General features: G+C 45.1%; 1 protein-coding gene across 1 annotated transcript; it reads left to right on the forward strand.

Annotated features, from left to right (window-relative positions):
- Positions 1–763: 763 nt before the first annotated feature.
- On the forward strand, positions 764–23385 carry LOC147460289 (cytochrome P450 72A15-like). Its single transcript, XM_086511375.1, has 5 exons — positions 764–1215; positions 1450–1676; positions 1811–2061; positions 2441–2837; positions 22689–23385. Exons 1-5 carry the CDS (start codon positions 933–935, stop codon positions 23151–23153), a joined length of 1623 nt encoding a protein of 540 aa, XP_086367501.1. The 5' UTR covers positions 764–932; the 3' UTR covers positions 23154–23385.
- The last annotated feature ends 1858 nt before the right edge of the window (positions 23386–25243 follow it).

Raw genomic sequence — 25243 nt, forward strand, 5'->3', positions numbered from 1 at the left:
TTTCTTTTCATTGCAAGACTTTTAAGATTCTTGGGAGACTTGTCAAGTCATAAAATTTGAAAGACCTTCACCCATAGTGCACTAAGACTTTAGAAGGCCAAAAAGTCTTTAACCTTTTTTCTTTTTTGCCATACTCACAATTTTGAGTGAAGATGTTATATTAACTCTGCACAAACTCTACAATGATCCTCAATCACAACTTGTGCCTTGACGAGACAACCTTCCCACAAAGGGGCTACATGTTACTACACTCAGGAGAGTTACTAAGATAGTTACGTTGGAGAGTCAGAGGGCAACGTGTATCAAATTGTGAATACTTGTTCAACTTCGATTCGTTTAAGTTTGATAATGGATCATACTTGTCCAGCTTCAATTTTATAGAAAGCTAAAGACATTTCTAAGAGGCCAAAAGAATCAATCAAAGGGACCCATTTATCCCATTTATGAAAAGATTCATTTTTCAAATCTATATATGCAAAAGGTTGCCGAAAAAATTCACCACCATCCAAATAGACAATTCACAAAGAGCTTACAAGTATGATTAACCTACCTCTAGAACTTACAAGTATATTTCTCCTCTACGTCATGCTCTCTTGAAGGGCCCAAAAATGGTTCTTTACAATATTTGAAAGTTGCAATTAGCAAATACAAAATTGCAGGGAAAAGCCCGTCGAGAGAGTGCTACAGTGCGAAAACGTTTCCAATGTGAGTGGCAGTTTTTTGGTCAAAGGGAAACGGCCATGGATGCTATAAAAACGTGAGCTGCAGCGCTCTCTCTTTGCTGATCATCAAACGCAGAAGAGCAAGCAAACACACTCCCACACACATAGCCTGTCGCGGGAAGTAGGGATCAGAGAGCGCGCGCGCGCGCACACACACACATACAAGCACATACACAACACGTAGACAGCGGCGGCCAGTGTGTGGCAGCTATGGAGTGGAGCCCCTCTTTCATTGCCTCGACTGCGTGTTTAATAGCATTCTCCTCCCTCTTGCTCTCCCTCTTTAAGCACTTCTTCTGGGAGCCTGCCTCTCTTTCACACTCCCTCCTCCGCGGCGGCCTCGTTGTGCTCCCCTACAGCCCCATTGTTGGCAGTGTCTCGCACCTCAAGCGTGTCCGTGATGCAGCAGCCTCCCTTGTGCTGCCCTCCCCCTCCGATCACCACATTGCCCCGCTGGTCCTCCCCTTCTATACTCGCATTTCGTTACAAGCAGGTATAATCACGCCTTTCTCCAGATACATGTCAAGCTAGATTGCAATTGCCATACACATGAAGACATAATGGGCGTAAATGGCGCCATTGAGCATCATCACTCGACATACATGATTTGATTACCTGAGTGAATACGTCATACATCCAGAAAAGCATGCATACATACATACACTAGACTTTTAGCTATTGACAATGTCCTTACCAGCTGAATCATGATCTTTGCTGTTCTCTTAAGGTCTGCCATTTGTGTACTGGTGGGGTACTCAGCCTCGCCTCGTCATCTCTGATCCTGACGACATCAAACAGATACTCTCAAGCCGCTTCAAGGATTACAAGCGATCTGACATCACATACAAATTTCTGAGCAGGCTGCTTGGCAAAGGCTTGCTCACGTCGGAAGGCCAGGACTGGCATAATCAGCGTAGCATCCTTCGACATGCCTTCTTTCCGGAGAAGCTAAATGTAAAGACAATGGCACTACTTTTTCTAGAAAAGACAAATCGAGCACATGCATGCATGCATTGACTACACACATCCATTCCCATTAATCAATTAAGCTGAATTTACAGTGCTTTAATTTTGGGATATGAATGCAGGGAATGGTTGATGCCATGTCAAAATGTGCCATGGAGATGGTGAAAACATGGGAAAAGGCTGTGGAGGAGGAAGGTGGACAGGCAGAGGTAGAGGTAGCTCATCACATCAAGGACACCATGGCGGACATCATTGCGAGAACATCATTCGGAAGTAGCTATGAGAAAGGAAAGGCTGTATTTGAAAGGCAGGCACAATTAGTCGAACTAATTATGCAAGATCTGGTGCTTAATTCGACGATTCCAGGCTACAAGTAGGAAGTCTAATCTGATCATGCTGCATAGTGATTTACCTTTTTTCATAATTCAGTGACAATGTCGTCAATAGGCAGAGCAAATTGAGCAACAGACATGCATGTAGTCAAATTTAGCAATCAATGCACATACTTAAAGCCCCTCACCTTCATTGCTAGGCCAACTCCCATTGACACAACACAACACAACACAACACAACACACACACACACACACACACACACACACACACACACACACACACACACACACACACACACACACACGCGCGCGTGCGCACGCATGCATGCACAAAACAATCTTAATGCATGGTGCCAGCATTGATGGAGGCACACATCTGTCGATAATCAAACACATGCATGTGACTGCTGACTTACAGGTACATACCGACGTGGATCAATATTCAATGTTGGAGGTTGGAGAAGAGCATAGAGAAGGAATTGGTAGAGATAGTGGAGGAGAGGAGAAGGGTGGCGAGGAGTTCTTCGGCAGCAGTGGGGGGTGGGAATGGGGTTTATGGGGAGGACTTGCTGGGGCTGATGCTGTCAAGCGAGGAGCAGGTAGAGGCCAGGAGGATGATGCTGACCACGAGGCAGGTGGTGGATGAGTGCAAGACCTTCTTCTTTGCCGGGCACGAGACTACATCGCATCTGCTGGCATGGACCATGGTGATGCTGGGACACTACGTCGACTGGCAGGAGCGCGCTCGGCAGGAGGTGCTGCAGGAGCTCGCCGCTCTGCCGCCCGCCGCCCACCACCTCCCCAAACTCAAGATTGTAAGTCTCTCTCTCTCCCCCACTCGCTCGTGTCACGTCTTTAGCTCAAACTTGTAAGACGAAAAATTACATTTTGGGACGAATACTCTCCCCTTGGAAGCCAAGAGGGGGAAGAACCTTGAATTTTAATCAGAGGGATCAAAATAGGACGGTTGAATGGACAGTTTTAAGAAAATGTGAAAGATATCTATTGTACAAGGCTGACAACTGGCGGCATATGCCAATTCCTATCCCCATCACCTCAAGCTTGGCCATGTCCCAATAGCTTGTGCATAATAAGCCATAACAAAGCATACTTTTGGGGTGGACATGCTTTGAAACTTGAAGTTCCAATACTTCCTGTCTTTAGAGTGGAGTCACATCTTGTTGAGAGATTGTTGTCGACAGAGAGGACTAGGTCAGGTGGGTGAACTGGGGAGGGGGGGGGGGGGGGTGGTTAATAGAGTTTGAAGCCTCCCTTCCAATGAAAGGCTTTGAAGGATAAGGGGGAAATGGTGCTAACCAGTTGGATTTTCCAGGACCTGAGGTTAAAGTGCATGTATATATCTAAGTCAGAGAGTGAATGCTCCCCATACATCCCCCTGCATCCTGATACCTTTGTTGTGAAGCTGTAAGGCTTGCCTAGTGGAGCCTTAAGCTACCTTAGGGATCTCCATGGTGGGCCAACACCTGAAATCCACACGAGGGATAATTTGGCTTTCATAAGAACCCCTACTAATTTCTATCCTTGACTTATGTCGATTCCAAGCTTGCCATAGGGAGCAGAGCAGCTCCGACACTTAGAATGTGATATTGTGTTTGTTGAAGAAGATGGTGGTGAGTGGGAGCATGCACCATCCACTTGAGGTAGTGATCTTGAACTTGCTATATGGCATAGTAACAGGGTTAGAGCTGAGTAACAGGATTTTCCACTCAGCCCGAGGTGAATAGAGGGGGGTGATCATTTTTTTAGCCACTAGCTTAACATTTCTAATGCCAAGCACACCCAGTGTCCACCCCTAGCGTAAAGCCTGGTGTGCAATGGAGCTCTTGAGCCCCTTCAACTCCATGCTGATCTTTGCATATGCAAGCAGCTCAATCTATGATTGCACTGCAATGTGGAAGGAACTACAAAGGTCTCAAGTAGGGTTGTCCACGTTCGACGTACGAGACGTTCCGTACGACTCGTACGTTCTTACATGACTCGTCCAGTTTTTTGTTTTTTTTGTTTTTTTTTTTGGGGGCGATTTTTGGTGTGGGATTGTTTTGCATCTCGACTGCATTTGACCAAGAGCCCAATGGCTGCATTGGCTCAAACAACCATGACCTATGTGCGACGAGGCTCGGGTAGCGGATCTACTATGGCCGCCACCACTTTGGAGATCATGATTCTTCTTTCTTCGGACATTGCCGTTTCCAATGTCCATGGACATATCATTCATGTTCTAACTTGTAAGACTTAAGTTACAAGTATTTAGTACTAAGTACTAAGGTCTATGTCATGACTCATATGATCTATCATGTGTAAGACGCATGATTTTTTTTTGCATCGTACGTTACGTCACCATACGTATAATTTTTTTTAGTTCGATTAGTACCGCATGTCTTCGTACGTGTACCCGTCGTACGTGACCATACGTGTCAACTATGGTCTCAACCTACTTATATCCTTGTCGAGGACCTTAATATGGTTGAGTCCAATGAGGATCAATTCCTTCATAATTAGGGCAATCCATCTCAAATGTCGAGACAATTGAGTGGGAGATATGAAAATCCCAAATCCAAGTAGAACTATAGTAAAGGGGAGCTTGCTAGAAAGGCTAGGCTAGACAGATGTTACGTATAGTAAAGGGGGAAGCTTGCTAGAAGGGCTAGGGTAGACAGATGTGTATTGGTCTTACATCTTGGATTGTTATCCCTTGTGAATCACTAGCCTCCGAGATAAAAAATCACTGGTTGCATACTGACCCCTCCTCTTCCTGATCCCAAAAGTGTAGAAAACTATGGCCACCATCTGGAATAATTCTTTTAGTTCTTCTCCTCGATCGTCGGCCCAAGCTTGGCAACATTTACTCAAGACATCCATAGGAAACAAAGGGAAGCCATGTTTGAGGAGTCCTTGAGTCTACCCCGCAGTCTGAATTGAACCATGAATGAACCAGACCAAAATCATGGAGATCGGAGGTAGTCTTAGAGTAAAAGAATACCTGTCTTTGAGACACACTGCCCCCCTCTTCTTCAAGGAATGGTGGGTTGGAAAATTGGACAGGCCCTCCAAAGAGATATTCAGGTCCCTTAAAAGGAAGAAAGCAAAGGATCATTCCATTTCTCAGCTCCCCAACCAGCCCCATTCTCTCTAAAGAGCAGAATCTGGATTTTGCAAGGAGCCACTTTGAAACTCTCTTCATCACTAAGGACCCAAAGGGCCCATAGAGATACCATTTTGGGGATCCTGGGCCAAACTCATCCTCCCTATAGTGGTAGTTTCCACTGATCTTACCCTCTCCCCTACAAAATTATGGTTGCTGTTGAAGGGCTCAAGGTGAAGAAAACCTAGGCTGATCTAGATGGGCTTTCAACTGAGTTTTACTAGACATTCAAAGACTTACAATGGGATGGGACACACAAACCGGTTTCTTCTAATCCTCTTCTATGGCTAGAGAAGCACCGTCAATGTTCCTTGGATGCTTCCTTGATCAATAAGGATAAGAGACATGTAGATGAAGCTAGTCGCATGGAATATCAAGGGCATCTTCGGTTGCCTCAAAGCCAAAAAGATTGCTACTTGCCTCAAGGGAATCCAGGTGAAGTGCATGAGCGGGAGCATGTGTGAGTGTGTGTGCAGCAATGGAGGAGAAGAGGAGACTTGTGTTTGTAGGGGCTAAAACTCACTATCAACATGTGAGCCCCCGCCCCCTTATTCTATCATGTACATAATGGATAAGTATAGTAGGCGTGCGCTTGGCCTAACCGGCCACATGGGGCTTTACCCCAACGACCTCCCACGTAAAGGCCAATATGGCCGTGAGAGAGAAAAGAAAACCGTACAAAACCTGTATAAGGCCATCACAAGTATGACCTCAGCCAACGCCCAATGGCTCACTGAATCTGTGTGCATTCAGCTCTAATTGTAGAGGAAGTATAGAATGATCGACCACATACTCCTCATCAAAGCCACACACATCCCGCAGGTATCTCACCGTACGTTGCAAAGTGCCCCTATGCTCAAGAGTAACATCAGTCATCAGTGCACGGCTGACTGCTCCCACTGCAAAATGCACCTACCGCAAATGCAATCTGGGGTCTAAAGGTTAGTATCTCGTAATGAGACCCCCGAATGCTGATGCAATCCTGGCAATCTCTACCAATCTGACCATCTCAGTCAAATCTGGCTCATAACTCTACTCATGGTAATCACTCTGACACGCGAACTCCGATCCCTAGAATCCATCCTCGTGTCCATCGCATGTCACATGCACACCAAGAGCATCTGTTTGTCCTGGACCGTGTGTGGCAAGAGCAATGTCTAGCTCCAACTCACATGCATTAGCCTCTGGCCTAAGCATATCCATGAATGACTGAATCAAGGCTGAATCCTAAGGGCTCAAGCCATCCATATCCGTCATTGCGTCCACGAATGACATGCCTTGCTGCACAACTGTCTGCACAACTGGCTCAACACGCTCACAAAGTAGAGCATCATCGACAAAGGAGACATCATCTCTCTGCATGGCTGCGTACACGCAAAGATTCTGCCGTCTTGCACGTGACGTACTCGCATTGCATGAATCGTGCCAATACTAGCACCTCTTGCTATGACTAGCTGTTCACGATGCAATCTAAAACTATGCTCGTCCAGTACTACTTGTAACCCGCTGTCTCGTAACTAACTCACAGAGATCAAGCTCTGCGCCAAACCCGGCACATGGCGTACATCTCGCAACACGTATGATGCACCACTCGGCAGCAATGGTTTGACATCTCCTGCACCAGCTATGTCATGCACTGAATCATTAGCTACACACACGTCCAAGCATACCACTAGCATATGTGCTAAACCATCACGACTCAGCGTGACATGAAATTTAGCACTCACATCTAGTATCCAATGCGAAGGTAATGTGTCGTCAAAAATTGACACAGAAGTAAACATGGAAGCAAAGTCGACATCTCCGTCATGCGTAGCCACATACGCTACATGCTCCCACATCATCCAAAGTGATAGCATCCCTGCTGTGCTGTCTCCTACGCTTTGTCATTCGCCAAAAACAACGCCTACGTACATGCCCTGTATGATTACAATGCCAACACAACATCTCTATGTCTGCAAGATCATCCTTTGACTTTAGGCATCTCTCTAGACTCATTTGTGCCAAAAGCATTGCACAATCTTTGCCATAAATCTTTAGCTGTACATGCATCCAAACCAATGTGATAGACAGACTCACCAAGGTGTAACATGATCGTCGAACGTGTAACCTCGTCCAAGTGCTCCCACTCATCATCAGTCAGAGACTCTGGCCTAGCATCCATGCCCTGTAGTGGCAACACTTGGCCCAACTGAGTCAATGCATCATGCATACCTGCTTTGGTTCAAACTTCGTATGGAAAAGCATAAACTCTGACAATGATGTACATGCCAAATCCATGGCGATAACCTGTGACAAGATCAAGCACAAAGCGATCAATTGAATAGCCAAAGCTTGGCTAACTCACACACCAAGTACTGTCAAAATACAACATAAGTTGGTATAAGCTGTCCAAGAGGACTGTTTGAGAATATGGCGATCAATGTAACGAAACAAGTGAGAAAAATCGCATCAAATGATGGCAAAAACCCGCTCTAATCCAAGAGCACTATGTGGTAACCATAACCGATGAATCTATCATCAATAATCTCCTCCTGAAGAGATTGTGGCATATATGTCAAATGACATAATGCAGTGAGCAAACACTCTCACCATGGATGCCAAAACACTATGACAAAGCAACCACTGAGTGCCAAATGCAATTAAATGCGATTGCAAACCATGTGCATAAACAAATAAACTCGCAAGAAAAATCCGGCAGAGTTTCGACAGTATCTTGGCTCTTTAACCATAATAACCATACATGCCATAAACATGCTCAAAACCATGAGCAAATCATGTGCAAAATCCACACTCAAGCATACATGAGCTGCCCCAAAGTCTCAACTCCTTGAACCTGAAAACAATCGTGTAATCCGAAACAGAAAGTGTATCAACCGCACTCTACAAGCGAGGCATATACTAGCATAAACCTGGATGCTAACCAACCAAAATATGACACAAATTGATGCTCAAAACAATTGAAAATCAGCACACATATGCCATTGCAAGGCGAAGAATATCATCCGCCGAAAAGCACACATCATGTGCATCCACATGGCAATATAAACGAGCATCAAGCATGCACCAAATGTGTAACAAATGAGCATCCGAATCAATTGAAAATTCAGCTCACAATCATGCTAGAAATTTGCAAAAGTCTCTGCAAATCCGTGCACCACACTTTCCGAAAACTGCTCAATCGCACAAGTCAATGCACATAACCGGTGATGAATCCATGCTCAAATCTTGAGAGTCCACAAGAGTGTATACATCCACAAGATGTCCTTAACGTATGCGCATAAATTTGCTGAAATTTTCAGCCCACACTCTCTTCACTCTCTTCGTATATGTACATGTACACTCGCCAAAAAACTTCTGCAATGTAAAGTATCTGTAAGCAGAAGAACCTGCAAAAGTAGACCACCTTGCTCTTTGAAGTAGATATCTTCCAAACCGTACGGAATTTGCAGAAATTTCCTTCTGCAAAGTTGTAGAGCACGCGTATACAATTAGGAATCGTGGGAATCGACGTGAAACTTTGACTCTAACCAAGAGAAATCTGATCTGCAAAATCTGCAGCTTATTCTATACGACCTGCAGGCAATCCGAGTGACGTATCCCAAAATCGGTGAGGATTTTGAGAAAACTTTCTTTTGCAAAGTTAAAGAGCATAAAGAATCGGTTAGGAGCGGGTGGTAATCGGCCTGAACGGAAACTTTTTGACAGACCAAAATAGATCTGCAAAAACGTGCTGCAGGTTTTGCTGCTTCCCCACCCACTTCCCTGCAAAGCTCCATTGGTGCTCTCCAATCCTCTAGCCCTGATACCAGTTGAAGTGCGCGAGCGAGAGCGTGTGTGAGTGTGTGTGCAACAATGGAGAAGAGAGAAGAAGAGAAGACTTGTGTTTACAGGGGCTAAAACTCACTATCAATATGTGAGCTCCCTTATTCTATTATGTACATATTGAATAAGTATAGTGGGCGGGCACCTGGCCTAACCGGCCACATGGGGCTTCACCTCAACACCAGGTATAATCATTGCCTTACAAGAGTGTAAGGTACAATGGAAGTGAATGTTGATAGTACTCAGGATGAGTGCTCCAAACTATGCTCAAGGGTTCCTTTTTCTTACGGAAGGGAGAGCCTTCCGTTCTTAGAGAGAGAGTGCAAGTGCAATGATCACAAACAAAGTGAATGCTGCTGTGAATGAAAGTGCTGAGAATGAGAGAGAGAGAAGAAGAAGAACAAGAAGAAGAGAGTTTTAACGTCGTAGGAAACTATCCCAAGAGACCTTAAAGATCTAGCCCACGAGGAGAGTTGAACTCAAGGCATGTTATTCAAGAGGGAAATGGCATAACTAATCTACCACACTTGGGTGATAGAAAGGTTATACCATTTTCCCTTTTTATTAGGACACACACTCACACCCACACACACACCCGAGAAGAAGAGAGTTTTAACATCGTAGGAAACTATCCCAAGAGACTAAAGATCTAGCCGATGAGGAGAGTTGAACTCAAGACTTGTTATTCAAGAGGGAATGGCATAACCAATCTACCACACTTGGGTGATAGAAAGGTTATACCATTTTCCTCTTTTTATTAGGACACACACTCACACCCACACACACACCCGAGAAGAAGAGAGTTTTAACGTTGTAGGAAACTATCCCAAGAAACCTTAAAGATCTAGCCGACGAAGAGAGTTGAACTCAAGACCTGTTATTCAAGAGGGAAATGGCATAACCAATCTACCACACTCGGGTGATAGAAAAGTTATACCATTTTCCTCTTTTTATTAGGACACACTCACATCCACACACACCTGAGAAGAAGAGATTTTTAACGTCGTAGGAAACTATCCCAAGAGACCTTAAAGATCTAGCCAACGAGGAGAGTTGAACTCAAGACCTGTTATTCAAGAGGGAAATGGCATAACCAATCTACCACACTTGGGTGATAGAAAGGTTATACCATTTTCCTCTTTTTATTAGGACACACACCCACACCCACAGACACACCCGAGAAGAAGAGAGTTTTAACGTCGTAGGAAACTATCCCAAGAGACCTTAAAGATCTAGCCGACGAGGAGAGTTGAACTCAAGACCTGTTATTCAAGAGGGAAATGGCATAACCAATCTACCACACTTGGGTGATAGAAAGGTTATACCATTTTCCTCTTTTTATTAGGACACACACTCACACCGACACACACACCCGAGAAGAAGAGAGTTTTAATGTCATAGGAAAGTATCCCAAGAGACCTTAAAGATCTAGCCGACGAGGAGAGAGAGAGAGAGAGAGAGAGAGAGAGAGAGAGAGAGAGAGAGAGAGAGAGAGAGAGAGAGAGAGAGAACACCAGACGGTTCTCAAACCCTCCTCCAAGGGCACCCCTCTCTATGGCGAGAGAGGTCTATGCTATAGATTGCACAAATCTGGTACAATGGTCTAGATGCTGTGGTACTTGATGATGACTATGTCAACGACGACGATGGAGACTATGACGATGACGATGATGGTGTCGTCATCAAGTCCGGGATCTGCGACGATGGCGACGAAGGTGTTGTCGTCAAGATAGGGATCTGCGATGACAATGACGAAGGTGTCATCGTCAAGATAGGGACTTCGATGATGATGACGGTGTCGACGACGATGATGATGTCGATGACACCAAGGTTGAAAACTGAAAACGCTAGATGCATTGATGGGGATCTGCTACTATTGCGGTACTGCGGCTTGAAACTGCAACTGCTTCACTGAACTAGGGCTGAAATGCAAAAACGCTGGCTGATTTGGCTGAGTTCTGAAAACACTAGCTGCTCTAGGTCTTGATGGGAAAACTGGCGAGGATCTGCAACCGGATGGGAGCGGGTTCTTGCGAGGCTAAGGGCTGCAAACTGAAAACGCTGGCAGAATTGGCTGAATTTGGAAACGCTAGGCTGACCTGCTGAGAAAACGCTGGGCAAGCTGTCTGGTTGCACTTTGCACTTGTTCACTGAGCCTGTCTTCTGTCTTCTGCCTCTACTGAGTGCCCAATGGGTTTTGTTTATAGATCTTTAGCAAATTGCCCTACTTACTTTTCCAACAAAAGTCACTTATTAATAAATAAGTGAAAAATGTGTATTTTGGCAAAAAGGGTTCAATGCTCTGAAAAATGCTCATGATGGGTATTGAATGTCGCGCTAATGATCATGCTGTGTGCAATCAGAGGGTATGCAACTATTCTAAGTGCATGGACATGCACGGCCTCTGGCCACATGCTCACAAGGGTGCTAGAATACTTCCTAGGCCAACCGGAACCCTAGACGTGGGATAACTTGTCCACATGCACCTAGGGTTAGATGTGCACGTGACATCCCCTTCTTTTTAAAGTGAGGTATTGTTACTGAGTTGTATGTCGTCGAGGGAGTGCGCCAACAACTCTTGGAATCGTGCGAAGAACTCTTCGTCGGCCCACTCTGATGCGTGGGTCGTGCGATACTTGAATTTCATGAAGGTCTTCAATGCTTGATTCTTTGGGCTGTGCCGAGAGCGACACAAAATGATCTGTGGCGGCTTCAATGCTCCAACTTCGTCTATGGTCCGGGGTCCACCTTCTTTAAGAATCTCCGAGAAGGAAAATTCCTGAAACCATTTCCAACACAAAACCATAAACATACCCATTCCATGTAGAGTAACTATTCTTCCTAATGGACTGTGCATGCAATGCAGATGAACAAAGTGACGGAGTGCAAAACCGTTCACCAAACACATGAAAAAAGTGAGATCAAATCTTGACCTTTCGACCTAAACCTATCAACTGTGGCAAATCACAACGGAAATGCCGATGCTTGATGGACAATCTTGTTCTTGCTCTTTCTATGTCATGCCAAGGAAGAAACATGTAAAAGCAATTGACAAAACGGACAATCGGGAAACAATGTGAATTCCTTGAATGCAAACTTTTTTTCTTTTTGAGAGTGATCCGCATACATCCGTGCTCATTCGTGAGTGAATCATGTGCATCGCACAATACGGCATGCCTAGGTGTTTTCCACTTGGGAAAGGACCTGCCAGCTCGCCGTTCAGGGTATGTGGAGCTTCCTTCTTCCCGCATGCCTTGCTATCTATCACGTGCACATCTAACCCTATGTGTACGTGGACAAGTTACAGCATGACCAAGGTTCAGTTCAGTCAAGTCAGTCTAGAATAGGAAGCGATTTGGCACTTTTGTGAGTCTGTTCGCAGACCGTGCATGTCCAGACACTTAGATTATATGCATATCCTCTGGGTTCACACAACATGACCATTAGATTCCAGTCAGAACCCATCAGTAGCATTTTTATAGTGCATAGACCTATTTTCCCTATTTTTGACATTTTTTACTTATTTTTTTAAAGTGACTTTTGTTGGGAATTGGGTAGGGCAATTTGACTAAGTGAGTATATAAGCAAACCTAGCGCTATCATGCCACAGCAGAAGAGGCAGCAGGGACTTTGGTTCAACAGGCATCTTCTCAGCAAGACCCCAGCAGACCTAGCTTTTTTGCAACACAGCCAGCAGGGACTTAGCACCACAGATCAGCTCTTGGCGTTTTTGTATGGCAGATCAGTCTCGCCGACCACAAGACACAGCAGATCAGCCCTAGCGATAGCAAATTCCCCAGTGACAGCAGATCAGCCCTAGCGTTACCAGTTTCCTCAGCAAAGACAGATTTCAACCCCTAGCGTTTTTAGTTTGCATATCAACTGTTAGGTGCAGCGGAATGAATGTTGTATTTTCTCAAGATTAGTGATCTTTATTGCTCAAGGTTCCTTTTAGTTCTTAGGGAAAGAGAGAGCTTTCCGTCTTATGGAGAGTGCTATGATCACGAACAAAGTGAGTGGATATTGTGCGTGCAAGTGAATGAGACTGAGAGAAGGAGAGAGAAGAGATACGACACCCGAGAGGTTGTAAAACCCTCCTCCGAAGGCCCCACTCTCGTCGGCGAGAGTGGTCTACTTTGATTGCACAAAGGTGTACAATGCGTATGCAATGGACTATGCAACTTGGTCTATGCCGATGCCGATGCCGATGACGATGATGACGACGACGATGGCTGAAATCTGAGATCTTCTAATCGCTGAATTTCGGGACTGTTTCGGTGGCTGAAAATGACTGTTTTGGCTGCGTTTTCTTGGCTGAAAAATGAGGTTTCTTAGGGCTGAAAACTGATGGTCTTTACGGGCTGAATCTGCTACACTTTAGGTGAATAGTGCCGGTCTTAATTTGCTGCTGAAATCCAAAAACGCCAGGGCTGAAATTGGTCCTTCTGTCGCCGGGGTTCTGCAAATGCAAAAAGCTAGGCTGATCTGCTGTGTCATGATGACGCCGGGGCTGATCTGCTGTGCACAAATCGCCAAGGCTGATCTGATGCAAAAACGCTAGGTCTTTTGTGGAGAAAACGCCAGAGTAGTCGCGGGGGTTGGTCTTGTTGAGAAGTTGCCTGTTGAGCAAGGTGCTCCTGCTGCCTCTTCTGCCAGAAAGTGTGAACTTTGGTTTGCTTATATATTAACTTAGCAAAATTGCCCTACCTACTTTTGTTGGAAAGTCACTGAAAAATAATAAGTGAAAATACCTATAAATAGGAAAATAGGCTAAATGCACTGGAAAATTCCCCTAACTGATGCGAATGGATTTTGATGGGAATTCCGATGATCATGCTGTGTGCAACCGGAGGATATGCATCTATGCTAAATGACTGGACATGCACGGTCTACGAATAGACTCACAAAAGTGCCAGATCACTGCTAATCTAAACTGACTGAACTGACTGAACCCTGCTGCGGTGTAGCTTGTCCACGGACACATAGGGTTGGGATGTGTCACGTGACATCAACCTCAGCGTTTTTGCAGATCTTCGCGACGGAATCAGCCCTAGACTCAGCGTTTTCAGCTTTCAGCAGTCAGTTTCTGCAATAGAACCCCCAAACCTCGCAGATCTCACCTTCCCGTAGCAGATCCTCGCCGCACGGTCAGATCCCGCGAAGTTTGTAGAACAGCCCGGAAAACGCAGATTTCAGCATCTGCGTTTTCAGCCCGTCGTCGTCGTACCGTCGTCATCGACATAGAGTCAGAATTCAGCAGATAAAGATTTGCAGATTTAAGCCATTAGCATTTTCAGATTTCAGCCCGTCTCGTCGTCCTCCTCATCGTCATTGACATCGTCGGCAAGTCCAAAGCATTGTAGAGATTTGTGCAATCAATAGTAGACCGCTCTCGCCATAGAGAGTGGGGCCTTCGGAGGAGGGTTTGACAAATTTTTGGTGTCGTATTCTCTTCTCTCTCTATCTCTCAGTCTCAGCACCTTCATTCACAGTGTTTGCCACTTTGTTTGTGAACATTTGCACTCATTGAAAGGAATGGAAGGCTCTCCCTTTCGTAAGTAAAAGAAACCTTGAGCACAGTTCGGAGCAGTCATCTTGAGCAAAGTTCAACATTCACTTCCGCTGCACCTTACATTGGTATGAGAGCTTTGGCAGTGTTCTGTATCACTCAAGGAAAGAACCAAAAGAACCACATAAATTTTTTTGCTTGTTGAGGTCGCACGTAACCCAAGTCCTCTTGGGGGTGTCGATTCCTGATCGTGTTTTTGAAGAGTGATAGGAAATCCAAGAAAGAAGGGCTTGTCTAGCCTCTCCTTGTTCTTTTTTCACTCATTGAGAGCAAACCGTGCACTTAGCGACCGGCCAATCGACGTGAGGTGGGAAAAAGCAATCTCGGTGTGAGCGCAAGGCCGCCAAGGGGTGCGCCCGCGGAAAAGAGCAGACCTCGGGTGAAGAGAAGATCCTTCGCTAACACAGACTGCAAGCTAAAGAAGAACCTCAAGACCCTCAAGATCCTGAAGAACCCAAGAACCAAGACCCACAAGAACCCAAGTTCCTCGTGAACTTAAGAACAAAGACTTCAGTGGATGGTCATCACCCGAAGCGGAATGGATACTTCGCATGGAGGTGGTGAGCATGGGAGTGGTGAAGAAGAGTTTTCCCCACCAGGATGTTTTTCCGACCCTCCTCCTTTCCCATCTACGCCAAGGATTGTACTAACTCCTATGGAGGCTTTCGACAAGAGGATGATGGACAGGGAGTTAGAAAGCGACGAAATAATGGCAGCCATAGAGCGTAAATACGAAGATAGAATGGCAGCCATAGTGCGTGAGCGCGAAGAAAGAGAAGCAAAATTTGATCGCGAGAACAAAGCAAGAATGCAAGAAATGTTGCGACTCTTTTCTCAAGTTTAGGCACAGCTGCAAGGGATTCAGGATAAGGAGACTCTCGAGAAGCATGACACACAGGATTTGCATGATGATAAGCATGATGATTTGAATGATAATGATGATCATGATGAATTGGATGACAATGACAAGCATGATGATTTGCATGATCACGACGTGATTTCTCCCGAGCAGGATGATTTGCATGAAGATGATGTGATTGTTCACAAGGATGATGTGTTCGTTGATACTTTCTCTAGTGAAGCTAATCTCATTGCAGATTCGATCAATTACAAAGAACGGATCTTGGCTCTTGAGTCGAGGTCCAAAGAACCCTCACAGGAAGATTCGATCCCTCATGAAGAACCGATCTTGGCTCTTGAGCCTAGGTCCAAAGAACCCCCACAGGAAGTATTATGTGTTCGAATGATTAGTCAGTACGCATTGTTCGAGTGTTTCATTCGTGATGCTATCCTGTATTTTAGTCACCGTCCTTATGTGATCCCTTTTCACAAGCATGACATATTGTTCGATGAGCACCATTCACTCATGAATGAGCACAGATGTATGCGAATGACTCATGAAAAGATGAAATGTATGCATTCAAGGAATTCACATTCTATGTCTCTTCCTTGACATGACACAGTATCAGAAAGAGCACAAGAAGGATTGAGCATCAAGCATAGGCATTTCCATTGTGTTTTGCCGCAGTTGATTGATTTAGATCAGAAAGTCATGATTCGACCCCATTGTTTGCGTGTGTTTGATGAACGGTTTGGCACTCCGTCTCTATGTTCATCTACATTGCATGCACATGCTTTACAGAAGACTAGAATTTTTCCAGTCACTTTACGTGGAATGGGTATGTTTATGTTTTTGTGTTGGAAGTGGATTCAAGAATTTTCAGCCTTGGAGATTCTTGAAGAAGGTGGACCTACGTCCATAGACGAAGTTGAAGCATTGAAGGAGCTACATATGACTTTGTGTCTGTTTCGGCGCGGCCCAAAGAAGAAATCGTTGCAGACCTTTATGAAGTTCAAGTATCGCATGCCCCACGCATCAGAGTGGGCCGGCGAAGAGTCCTTTCCAGGATTCCGGATGTTATTGGCGATCTCCCTCGACGCCATACAGTTCGGTACCAGTACCTCACTTTGAAAAGGAGGGGATGTCACGTGCACATCTAACCCTAAGTGTACGTGGACAAGTTACAGCATGACCAGGGTTCACTTCAGTCAAGTCAGTCTAGAATAGGAAGTGATCTGGTAATTTTGTGAGTCTGTTTGCAGACCGTGCATGTCTAGACACTTAGATTAGATGCATATCCTCTGGTTGCACACAACATGACCATCAGATTCCAGTCAGAACCCATCAGTAGCATTTTTACAGTGCATAGACCTATTTTCCCTGACATTTTTCACTTATTATTTTTAAGTGACTTTTGTTGGGAACTAGGTAGGGCAATTTGACTACGTGAGTATATAAGCAAACCTAGCGCTAGCATTCCACAGCAGAAGAGGCAGTAAGGACTTCGGTTCATCGGGCACCTTCTTAGCAGGACCCTGGTAGGCCTAGTGTTTTTGCAACACAGCAACAATGACCTATTTTGCACATTTTTAACTTATTATTTTTAAGTGACTTTTGTTGGGAACTAGGTAGGGCAATTTGATTAAGTGAGTATGTAAGCAAACCTAGCGCTAGCATTCCACAGCAAAGAGGCAGCAGGGACTTCAGTTCAACATGCACCTTCTCAGCAGGATCCCATCAGGCCTAGCATTTTTGCAACACAGCAGCAAGGACCTAGCGTTTTGCAACCACAGATCAGCCCTTGGCATTTTTGCATGGCAGATCAGCCTCGGCGACCACAAGACACAGCAGATCAGCCCTAGCGATAGCAGATTCCCTAGCGACAGCAGATCAGCCCTAGCGTTAGCAGTTTTCTCAGCAAAGACAGGTTTCAGCCCCTAGCGTTTTGGTTTGTAGATCAACCTCAGCGTTTTTGCAGATCTTCGCGACGGAATCAGCCCTAGACTCAGCGTTTTCAGTTTTCAGCAATCAGTTTCCGCAGTAGAAACCCCAAACCTCACAGGTCTCACCTTCCCGCAGCAGATCCTCGCCGCACGGTCAGATCCCGCGAAGTTTGCAGATTCAGCCATTAGCATTTTCAGCGCTGAAATCTGCGTTTTCAGTGCGTCGCCGTCGCACCGTCGTCATCGACGTAGAGTCAGAATTCAGCAGATAAAGATTTGCAGATTTCAGCCATTAGCATTTTCAGATTTCAGCCCGTCTCGTCATCGTCCTCATCGTCGTCAACATCATCGGCAAGTCCAAAGCATTGTAGAGATTTGTGGAATCAATAGTAGACCACTCTCGCCATAGAGAGTGGGGCCTTCGGAGGAGGGTTTGACAACTTTTTGGTGTCGTATTCTATTCTCTCTCTATCTCTCAGTCTCAGCACCTTCATTCACAATGTTTGCCACTTTGTTTGTGATCATTTGCACTCACTGAAAGGACGGAAGGCTCTCCCTTTCGTAAATAAAAGAAACCTTGAGCACAGTTCGGAGCACTCATCTTGAGCAAAGTTCAACATTTACTTCCGCTGCACCTCACATTGGTATGGGAGCTTTGGCAGTGTTTTGTATCACTCAAGGAAAGAACCAAAAGAACCACATAAATTTTTTTGCTTGTTGAGGTCGCACGTAACCCAAGTCCTCTTGGGCGTGTCGATTCCTAATTGTGTTTTTGAAGAGTGATAGGAAACCCTTTATGGCCAGCGTCGGCTCTTGCGCAGGCCCCTAGATGGTTTGAACGATGGTGGAACGGAAGTATGCCCCAACCGGCGTGCCCTAGAACGCAAAGCACTCGGGCACTCATCCGCGCGGGGCGATTTGATTGCCTTGATCAGCAGGCTCTTTTGCAGATAGGGGCCTTCGTATTGCTTGTCCTACTTGTCCTTTTTTTGGTATACCTTTTGTACGACAGTCGGGTGCAAGGCACACCTGAGGTGGCCGTCTCCACTTCTGACGATGGAACGCCTCGCGAGTGCGTGATGTATATAACTAAAAAGCAAATTAGGAGAGAACGGGATTGTTGAAAGGGTAAAGAGCGGCCCGTTGAGCAATCACTAGGAACTACCCCTGTGAAAAGGAAACACATAAAGACGGTGACAGAATTACAAGAAACCGTCGCGAATGAGAAACTTGAACAATGCGTGCTGACTAATCTTGCAAATACACAATACTTCCTTAGTGGGTTCTTTGGACCTCGACTCGAGAGCCAAGATTGGTCTTGCATGACTGATCGTATCTGCAATGAGGTTAGTTGCACTAGAAACATCATCATGCAAACCATCATCCTTGCGAACAATCACATCTCTATCATGCAAAAAATGCGTGTCATGCTTCGGAGAAGAAAGGACTGAGAGAGTCTCCTTCTTATGTTTCTATTCAAGCTTCGCCTGCACATGAAAAATGAGAAGTAATGAAGACCCTCCTCACTACGAATGATATTGGGAGAGTCACTTTTGGCATTTAGAGTGAGCGTATTGTCTGCCCAATCAATGAGAGAGTTATGTTCACGAAACCATCGAATGCCCAAAATCATATCACATTCTGATAGAGGAGACACAACAAATCTTCTACGGAAGGAAGCTTTTTGAACAGTGAATAGCACATCAAGGCACTCTTGTGTAATGAGAGAGTCCATACTGGGAGCGAAGCCTGACACCTCGAGAGGAGTTGTCTGGCTAACGTCCAAGCGAGCTCTTTCTACAAGAGAGTCACCAATCTCATCATGCATACTGCCTGAATCAAACAATATGACAAAATGCTGACCCTTCACATGACCATAACATTTCATGAGAGACTTATCAGCTAGATGATCACTAGAAACGTGGGACACACTAGTGTTCTCATTTATGGCATTAACAGAGGACGTGGGTTCTTTAGGTTCGTTGGATGCTTTCTTAGGACAATCTCTTTTCATATGACCTGTAGTGTGACATTCAAAACATCTTTTGTCTCGTGCATATTTGGCCCGTTCTTCAAAAGTTAACCAACCTCCTAAAATTCCTTGAGTAGATTTTTCATCAGGCGTCAACCTAGGGTTTTCTTGACTTTTAGCTTTTCCTTTTCCCTTAGGTTCATTGTGAGAATTCTGTGCTTGAGAAAGAGAGGAAGATTGATTAGAAGAAGTATCGCTGTTCTTACCGTTCTTACCATTCTGGGGGTTCTGAGAAGTTTGAGAGGTACTGTGAGAAGACTTGTTCTCCTTAGGCTTACCTTTGTTGTGCTTCATCTCCTACACGAGAGCAATCGCTACCGCCTTGTTAAGGTCTATTGGGTCGAGGACTTCGACATCGAACTTGATATACTCGTCCAACCCGAAAAGGAATGCCTCTTTGCGCTCTTCATCCGATTTGCATAATTCGGTGCCGAGCTGCAAAACACGGTTAGAAAAAGACATAACTGGCATACCTTTTTGCTTGAGATTGCGCCAATCTTCTTTCAACCGGGCTAGGTACTGAGGTGGCCTGAACTGCGGCCTTCCTCGGTTTCCTCTAGGTGCGCGGCGAACTGTGCCTCTTGCCACGCTTGATACCAATTAATGGCATCATCGGCAAGATACATGGATGCTGTCAAAACTTTGTTTTCTTAGTTGTCGCAAAGTAAGCATTAAATTGATGCAACCAAGAATGAATAACATTAGCATCCATCTTACCTCATACTTATTGAACGTCAACTTCTCAGTGACTGGATTGTTGGAGTCTGCATCTCTACTTGTGCTACCTGATGAACCGTCCACATCCTTGATTGGCTCGGATTTCGAGGTGAGTACCTGTAGGACCAAGTGTTGCATGCGTTGGTCTCTTTGCGCCTCATGCTCTAATTCCAAAGCGGCTCACCTTTCTTCGGTCGCTATGCGTTGAGCTTCGCGCGCTTGCTTGCGCTGAAGCTCCATAACTGCCCTTCTTTCTTCGTGGTCGCTATCCATGGTGGCGCGTTGCGCCTCTTATTGTAGCATCATGTTCATTGAAGCTCCATAACTGCCCTTCTTTCTTCGCGGTTTCGATCCATGGTGGCATGTTGCGCCTCTTATTGTAGCATCATATCCATCATCGACTTGACCAAAGCCTCCATAGGATTTGGTGCAATCCGTGGCATAGATGGGGATGGGGGAGGATCGGGGAACAATCCTCTTGGTGTAGAAACTTTTTCTTCTCCAACTCCACTCTCGCCACCTTCACGCAGTATCCATTCCGCTTCGGGTGGTGACCATACACTGAGATCTTGGGTACTTGGGTTTTTGAGGTTCTTGGGTTCTTGAGGTTCTTGGATTCTTAGCTTGGAATCGGTGTTTGAGAAGGCTTTTCTCTTACCCGAGCTCGACTCTTTCCTGCGGCCACACCCCTTGGCGGCCTTGCGCTCACACCAAAGTTGCTTTTTTCCACCTCACGTCGATTGGATGGCCGCTAAGTGCACGGTTCGCTCTCAATGAGTGAAAAGAGGAACAAGGGGAGGCTAGACAAGCCCTTCTTTCTTGGGTTACCTGCCACTCTTCAAAAACACGATTAGGAATCGACACGCCCAAGTGGACTTGGGTTATCAAACAAGCAAAAAATTTCTTGTGGTTCTTTCCTTGAGTGATACAAAACACTGCCAACAAGCTCTGATACCAATGTAAGTGCAGCGGAAGTGAATGCTGATATTGCTCAAGATGAGTGCTCCGAATTGTGCTCAAGGGTTCCTTTTTCTTACGGAAGGGAGAGCCTTCCGTTCTTCTTAGAGAGAGAGTGCAAGTGCAATGATCACAAACAAAGTGAATGCTAATGTGAATGAAAGTGCTGAGAGAGAGAGAGAGAGAGAGAGAGAGAGAGAGAGAGAGAGACGACACCAGACGGTTCTCAAACCCTCCTTCAAGGGCCCCCCTCTCAATGGTGAGAGAGGTCTATGCTATAGATTGCACTAATCTGGTACAACGGTCTAGATGCTGTGTACTTGATGATGACTATGTCGATGACGGCGATGGAGACTATGACGATGACGAAGATGGTGTCGTCGTCAAGTCCGGGATCTGTGACGATGGCGACGAAGATGTCGTCGTCAAGATAGGGATCTGCGATGATGATGACGAAGGTGTCGTCGTCAAGATAGGGACTTCGACGACGATAACGATGTCGACGATGACGATGGTGTCGATGACGACGGTGTCAAGGCTGAAAACTGAAAACGCTAGATGCACTGCTGGGGATCTGCTACTGTGGCAGTACTGCGGCTTGAAACTGCAACTGCTTCTCCGGACTAGGGTTGAAATGCAAAAACGCTGGCTGATCTGGCCGAAATCTGAAAACGTTTGGCTGATCTGCTGAATTCTGAAAACGCTAGGCTGATCTGGGTCTTGATGGGAAATCTGGCGGGGATCTGCAACCGGGTGGGAGCGGGTTCTCGCGAGGCTAAGGGCTGAAAACTGAAAACGTTGGCAGAACTGGCTGAATCTGCAAACGCTAGGCTGATGTGCTGAGAAAACGCTAGGCAAACTGTCTAGTTGCACTTTGCACTTGTGCACTGAGCGTGTCTTCTGTTTTCTGCCTCTACTGAGTGCCCAATGGGTTTTGTTTATAGATCTTTAGCAAATTGCCCTACTTACTTTTCCAACAAAAGTCACTTATTAATAAATAAGTGAAAAATGTGTATTTTGGCAAAAACGGTTCAATGCTCTAAAAAATGCTCATGATGGGTAGTGAATGTCATGCTAATGATCTTGCTGTGTGCAATCAGAGGGTATGCAACTATTCCAAGTGCCTGGACATGCACGGCCTGCGCACAAGCTCACAAGGGTGCCAGAACACTTCCTAGGCTAACCTGAACCCTAGATCTGGGATAGCTTGTGTACATGCACATAGGGTTAGATGTGCACGTGACAAAGAAATTGAAAGGACCCATTTACATACTAGAAAACCAAAGAAGGTTTTGATGCTTCAGACGCAAAAGTCATACCTCACTCTTCACTGAGGCTTGTTTTAGAAATCCAATTAACCCAAACAAAATTATTAAATCCAATTTTAAAATGTAAGGTAAACTTAGGGGTAACTTGATTCCTTTGTACAAATAGCAATACCACGAGCATGTGCATGTATTCTATCCTTAGGGGTGACTTGATTCCTTTGTACAAATAGCAATACCACAAGCATGTGCATGTATTCTATCCTTTCTTCTTGTGCTCTTTTTCTTATTATTTGCTTTGAGTTATGCTGACTTGAAAACATACTCATCTCTTTTGTACATTGTTTGTTTCAGCTTAACACCATCCTCTATGAGACATTGCGCCTCTACCCACCTGTTCCAGAGCTTGGCCCACGAGTAGAGGCCTCTAGTGATTACAAGAGCTTGGATTTGAAGAGCATGAAGGGCATGCAAGTGCCGAAAGGCATGTCCTTTTCCATTCCATTGTTGTTATTACATAGAGATAAGGAATTATGGGGAGATGACGCTGATGAATTTCGACCAGAGCGCTTTAATGAGGGCATCACCAAAGCTTGCAAGCACCCCTGTGCCTTCTTGCCCTTTTCCTTTGGACCTCGGACATGTATTGGCCAAAACTTTGCTTTGATGGAGGCAAAGGTAGTTTTAGCGACACTTCTTCAACACTTTCGATTCCGCCTCTCACCAAACTACATGCATGCTCCTTTTACAGCCATTACTGTGAGGCCTAGATATGGGGTGCCTATCATCCTAGACTCCATCAACTCAACTGTGGGCTAAGTTTGGCACATTAGAGAGACATCACTTCTTCATGGGGCCCTTGTTCCTGATCGACCCTAAGGAGGTCTATCAATTAGGTATTAGTGCTTTCATTATTCTTTCAACCTACAGTTTTTGCATGCTTCCTCACATTGTACAATGCTAAATCCACCTATGACATGCCATGTCAAAAATTTGCCCTTTTTTTGTACATTTTTCACAATTTTGGATCAAGAGAACACGTGTTCAAACATTTCAAGAGTATGCTCATTATCCCAATAAGGGGATAGACCCTACCAACAATGCAAGGAAAAATCGACACTAGGAATAAATGGCAGCAAATTCTTTTATTTCTATAGCGATACTCAACATATACTCTCCTTGAAGATTTCTGGTTGCACTTAATGTGAAGCAAAAAAATTAGTCCCTTCACACGAAAAGAATACTGGTAAGCACCTCTTGTACTTAGGTACACGGCGTAAATAGTGAGAGAGAGACTCCAAGAGCCATTAGAGAAGATAGATAAAGAAAGAAACACACACACACATTTTGTTTTTTGTAAATCTTGCTGATATTATTTAGAAGTGGGAAACCTCAAAGCAAGGAAAACCCACGAAAAAGAAGAGATACAAAAAGTTGAGCACCATAAGGCTCCGAGGGCTAGAAATAGTGAAAGTAAATCTTGTAGGCATCAAGAGCAAATTGCAGCACTAGACCAAGCGATAGTTTGAAATAGGGAAACGGACAACATCAGCGCCTTGAAGCATTAACAAGTTGCGATGGTGCCAAATGGCCCATAGAACCCAAAATCTGACCCAACCAAAAAAGACCGTAAACTAAGAGTGCCGAGACTGAAGCACGCCAAAAAGCCAAAACCGTCTGTGAAAAGTGTTGAAAGGAAAACGGAGCCGAAGAGCCATCGACACTTGTCGAATGAAAGATCTGGAGTAGTGACAACCCCACAATAAGTGTGACATAGTCTCCTCAACTTTATGGCATTTGACACAACGAGAAGGCGCAATATGCCATGCATGCAATCTGTTGCCAATAAGTAGAGCTCCCACCAAACAACGCCACAAAAAAATACGTTTCTTCATAGGGAGGACTCTGCCAAATGCTAGACAATATTCGTTTCCACCATAAGCATGACTTGGAAAGAGATCACAACTGATTACCATGACGCACAATCCACACATCAGATTGCAAGAGGGCATAAACATTGCCGGCTGAAATGTATTCCAGGCTGGTATCGGCAAGATTCGAATATGAACAACGGGAGTCCACATTCAAAGGAGAATAGGTGAGAAATCAGCAAGCATCCTTTGAATCTCCCGTCAAAGAGGAGAATAATGGAGTTCCAATCGAAAACGAGACGCTGCATCAGAGAACGAAAAGACATGACCCGTGTTATCCACCACTTGATGTACCTGGCATATTTCTTTTTGAGAAAGCAAATACGCTTGGCGAGGAGACCACTGGACCAATGTCGAAGAGAAGGCCTTACTCCAATGTAGGCTCTCCAATCGAAGGGAATTGTCAAGAGAGGACTGTCGACCATGCTATTCCAAATGGAGGTGATAACCTTCCAGTCAACAATGAGAGAAGAAATAAAGGGATATCCTGGAATGTGCCATTCAAGCTTCCCATAAATGACTTCCCAATAGGTTGGCTGCCAATGCCAAAGGACGGTGTGACAATATGTGCACACAAATGTGATATCATGAGTGTCCAGGGTTGTCCTTCTTCCATCAAGACTGGCAATAGTGTAGCTTTCTGAGCTAGAACATGACTTTGCAAATCCAAAATATTCAGCCCTCCAAGGTGCTTGGGAGAACACAACTTATCCATAGATAACAACCGGAGATCCTTTCGATGAGACGAGGTGCGCCAAAAATGCTCCAAAATACTAGACATAAGGGAGAACACAACTTATCCATAGATAATAGCTGGAGACCCTTTCTTGAGACGAGGTGTGCCAATAACGCTCAAAAATAGTAGACATAAGGGACTGTAAGCGCAACTAAGACCAAGATAAAAAAGGTAAATAAAACTGCATATAAGCCATAAGAATGCACTGGAGCTTCTCAAAAATGATGTCCCAATATGTTGGC

This window comes from Adiantum capillus-veneris, chromosome 4 (assembly GCF_014529385.1).
Source record: "Adiantum capillus-veneris isolate H3 chromosome 4, ASM1452938v2, whole genome shotgun sequence".
Taxonomy (NCBI): Eukaryota; Viridiplantae; Streptophyta; class Polypodiopsida; order Polypodiales; family Pteridaceae; genus Adiantum; species Adiantum capillus-veneris.